Source organism: Coregonus lavaretus, assembly GCF_964263955.1.
Source record: "Coregonus lavaretus genome assembly, chromosome: 9".
NCBI classification, from domain to species: Eukaryota; Metazoa; Chordata; class Actinopteri; order Salmoniformes; family Salmonidae; genus Coregonus; species Coregonus lavaretus.
Genome location: NC_139996.1, coordinates 50,156,822 through 50,161,200, shown reverse-complemented (window position 1 = coordinate 50,161,200; position 4,379 = coordinate 50,156,822). Strand labels below are relative to the sequence as shown.

At 42.2% G+C, this 4,379-nt stretch overlaps 1 protein-coding gene across 1 annotated transcript; it reads left to right on the top strand.

Moving 5' to 3' along the window:
- The first annotated feature begins 1,395 nt into the window (after positions 1-1,395).
- On the top strand, positions 1,396-3,702 carry LOC311134508 (uncharacterized protein). The gene is made up of 3 exons (XM_084168206.1): positions 1,396-1,852; positions 2,366-2,474; positions 2,668-3,702. Exons 1-3 carry the CDS (start codon positions 1,407-1,409, stop codon positions 3,193-3,195), a joined length of 1,083 nt encoding a protein of 360 aa, XP_084024332.1. The 5' UTR covers positions 1,396-1,406; the 3' UTR covers positions 3,196-3,702.
- The last annotated feature ends 677 nt before the right edge of the window (positions 3,703-4,379 follow it).

Genomic DNA, 4,379 nt, shown 5'->3' with positions numbered 1-4,379 from the left:
TTAAGAGATAGATGGGAGGTATTGAATAGTGTTGAAGGATGGGACTAATAACAAATAACAACAAATAATAACAAAGATAGCTAATAATGTAAGCATACTGTGTCCATAATAAGTATACAGTGAGGGAAAAAAGTATTTAGTCAGCCACCAATTGTGCAAGTTCTCCCACTTAAAAAGATGAGAGAGGCCTGTAATTTTCATCATAGGTACATGTCAACTATGACAGACAAAATGAAAAAAAATGTTCCAGAGAATCACATTGTAGGATTTTTTATGAATTTATTTGCAAATTATGGTGGAAAATAAGTATTTGGTCAATAAAAAAAGTTTCTCAATACTTTGTTATATACCCCTTGTTGGCAATGACACAGGTCAAACGTTTTCTGTAAGTCTTCACAAGGTTTTCACACACTGTTGCTGGTATTTTGGCCCATTCCTCCATGCAGATCTCCTCTAGAGCAGTGATGTTTTGGGGCTGTCGCTGGGCAACACAGACTTTCAACTCCCTCCAAAGATTTTCTATGAGGTTGAGATCTGGAGACTGGCTAGGCCACTCCAGGACCTTGAAATGCTTCTTACGAAGCCACTCCTTCGTTGCCCGGGAGCAGTGGCGGCTGGCCGATAGAGGGCGCTAGGGCGCCGCCCCCTTAAATAAAATTATTTTACAAAATAAAAAAATAAAAAAATAAAAATAATAATAATAATAATAAAAACATCAGTATGTCAATATTTGTGTGTTTGAAATATGGAATGCACACAGTAATATGTGTAAGATATGATAGAAAATCATATTCGCAACCTTTCCTCTGCCTGTCAAACGCCTCGTCAGCTCTGGGCGATACAGAAAGTGCCCCGAGGAGGCGGGTCTACGTAGCAGTTAAGCCAATTGCTAATTTAAGATATGAATGTATGACATAAAATGTAGTCAATAAGCGATCTTAAATCGAATCCAAGGAGGGCGATTATTTTATCGCCCCAAGCTCGCCCCTGATAAAATAAGGATCGGGGTCCAGTGACGCCATTTTTACTAGACAACAATGGCGAACGCAAACGTTACTCCTCCAAGACCCAACCCTAACTCGGTGAAATCTCTCCTCCAAGATCCGTTTGAGAGGAGAACTTTGTCAGAGAAAGTTCGGGTGAAAGAGCTGGGCCCAGATCAACCTGACCTCTCAATCAGACAGCAGGCTAGCGAGAAAGGGAAGCAGTATATGCGCGGCTTCTCCCGTAGCTGGTACACCAGGAAGGCTTGGCTAGCTGGGTGCACTGATGCTAATGCTTTATTTTGCTTTCCGTGCTTGCTTTTTAAAACGACGGGGTCAGATTCAGCATGGACAGGTACCGGAGTGAGGGATATGAAGCACCTGTCAGAGAAGGTAAAGAAACATGAGAACACCAGGGCACACATGGACAACTCTGTAAAGCTAGCTGTATTAGGAAGGGTGAACATTGCTACGCAGCTGGATGACGGCCACAGGATTGCGGTGAGGAAACACAATGAGGAGGTGGATAAAAACAGGCACATTCTATCCAAAATTATCGATTGTGTGAAGTTCTGTGGGGCTTTTGAGTTGGCCTTGCGTGGGCACGAGGAGACTGACTCCTCAGACAACCCCGGCATTTTCCGGGGCTTAGTGGATTTTGTTGCCTCCCTCGACAGTGTGCTGGAGGAGCACCTGAAGACAGCTACCGTTTTTAAGGGCACGTCAAAGACGATACAGAACGAGCTGTTGGACTGTATGCTGTCAATGCTTAAGGATTACATCCTGGAGGAAGTAAAGAGTGCTGATTTTATCGCCATTCAAGCTGACGAGACGACTGACGTTTCCACCCACTGCCAGTTGGTGCTTGTGTGAGTGATTATCATAGAGCCGTCACAATTATATTTGTTTTAGTATTTTAAAAGGAAAGAGAAGACACAATCAGACGTTGATAATAATGCAGGAAAGTACTACACAGTTTGTAATAATTATTCAGGTGTCCACCAGGTCAATTTCTAGAAGAGGCCTAGTTGTTATTGAATATTAACTTTATTGCTAAGTGAACAGCAGAACAAAATGATGTTGCATCCCTCTCACAAATGTAATAGAAAAAGGCTTTAAAACGTAATAACATCAGTTAATTATGTACATCACAGGTTAAAAGCAGTTACTAGACATAGTTTGTGTGTATATACACACTGTCTGTCTGTCTGTCTGTCTGTCTGTCTGTCTGTCTATATATATATATATATATATATATATATATATATATATATATATATATATATATATAAAAGTCACTGGTTGTGTGTTGAGGGGGAATTACAGTGAGTTAAGAAGTCTGATTGCAAGTTATCAAATTAAACTTTATTTTTTGGACCCAGGGCCTCAATTCCCTCTTTGTGTGGGCACAGCGTATCTGACGAGCAGCAACAGCCCATCAAGCGACGGAGGATGCTGGGACCAGGAGAACAACAGAGGTTGGCTATAGAGGTAAGTTGTGATGTAATTGTCAGTGTTTCCCACCTAGAACTTTTTTCAGGCCTGGTAGTATGTAGCCAAAACCCTGAACAATCAGCACCTTGGTAATCATATACTTGAGTTGGACATAGGCATGTGTCAGTCAGGATCACTTGCATCAAAATAGCTTAATTGCAAATTAAAGCTGATGATGTATCTTTTACAGGTATGTGATACCATCCTGAGTCATGCCAAAGAGAGGTTCTCCTTCACCCAGCACCTCATCAGCGCAACACTATTGCACGGAGAGTTGTTCCCACAACACAGTGTGAAGTTCCCCGATACAGCGCTTGAAACAACCGTGGAGGCGTACCCCATGTTGAACAAGGCCAAGCTCAAAACCGAACTGTCCCTCATCTATGAGAACAGTGAGTTCAAGGCTTGTAGTGGTGCAGTGCCCCTGTACCAGTTCTTCATGGAGAACAACCTTCAGAGCACTTTCACAGAGACTGCCAGCCTCCTCAAGATCCTCATCACCACACCCATGACAACTGCTGAGTCAGAATGGTGCTTCTCTACACTGAAAAGGATCAAGACCTTCCTGAGAAACAGCATGACACAGGATCGCCTGAACGCTCTGGCCATGCTCTCCATGGAGAAGAAACTTGTCAGGGACATTCCTGACTTTAATCAAAGGGTCATTGAGAGGTTTGCCACTCAGAAGGACAGACGGGCAAAATTCCTGTACAAATAAGATGACAGACACACACACACAGAGCAGCTCTGGCCGCATGTTTCTTTGTATATAGTTGACCTTAGCATAAAAAATCCAGTTATATATGGTACTCTAGAAAGTCTTAATAGTGTCTTTGCTAATATTACTGTATATAGGTTGTTTTGTATCAATTAATTGTTGCAGTTCTGGAGCACATTAACAATTAGTCACATTTAGTATGATCATAAAATACTGTATGCTATTCTTCCAGTCAAAGGTTTGAGTTCATCCACTTGATATCCATTTCTATATTATACATCCTTTTATACAGTGTAAGATTTCCTATAAACTTTATAATAATTTCATGTTATTGTCCACTTTCCACTCTGTTCTGACAGCATGCCTGTTGCGTTGCCTGTTTACTACCAATGGTGAAAAGTTCACTTTAAATGCAAATGAAAGGCTTGGGTTTGTGTAATATGTTTTTGTGTAAGAATGCCTCAACTTTTTAATATTGGCATTAAATAATTACTGAATGTTTCACTGAGCACTGCTGTCCTGCAGTTTGTGTTAAAATATATCGCGATGGTTACAGGAAAAAAAAAGTATGGCACAGCCCCACCGAGAATATTTTTCACCAGCCGCCACTGCCCGGGAGGTGTGTTTGGGATCATTGTCATGCTAAAAGACCCAGCCACGTTTCATCTTCAATGCCCTTGCTGATGGAAGGAGGTTTTCACTCAAAATCTCACGATACATGGCCCCATTCATTCTTTCCTTTACATGGATCAGTCGTCCTGGTCCCTTTGCAGAAAAACAGCCCCAAAGCATGAAGTTTCCACCCCCATGCTTCACAGTAGGTATGGTGTTCTTTGGATGCAACTCAGCATTCTTTGTCCTCCAAACACGATGAGTTGAGTTTTTACCAAAAAGTTATATTTTGGTTTCATCTGACCATATGACATTCTCCCAATCCTCTTCTGGATCATCCAAATGCACTCTAGCAAACTTCAGACGGGCCTGGACATGTACTGGCTTAAGCAGGGGGACACGTCTGGCAATGCAGGATTTGAGTCCCTGGCGGAGTAGTGTGTTACTGATGGTAGGCTTTGTTACTTTGGTCCCAGCTCTCTGCAGGTCATTCACTAGGTCCCCCCGTGTGGTTCTGGGATTTTTGCTCACCGTTCTTGTGATCATTTTGACCCCACGGGGTGAGATCTTGC

What these genes read in the sequence shown, in the direction of transcription:
- LOC311134508 (XM_084168206.1), top strand. Translation starts at nt 1,407, where the DNA reads ATGGACAACTCTGTAAAGCTAGCTGTATTAGGAAGGGTGAACATTGCT. An exon ending in CACTGCCAGTTGGTGCTTGT is followed by an intron (nt 1,853 to 2,365) that starts GTGAGTGATTAT and finishes TTTTGGACCCAG; the next exon opens with GGCCTCAATTCCCTCTTTGT. An exon ending in AACAGAGGTTGGCTATAGAG is followed by an intron (nt 2,475 to 2,667) that starts GTAAGTTGTGAT and finishes TATCTTTTACAG; the next exon opens with GTATGTGATACCATCCTGAG.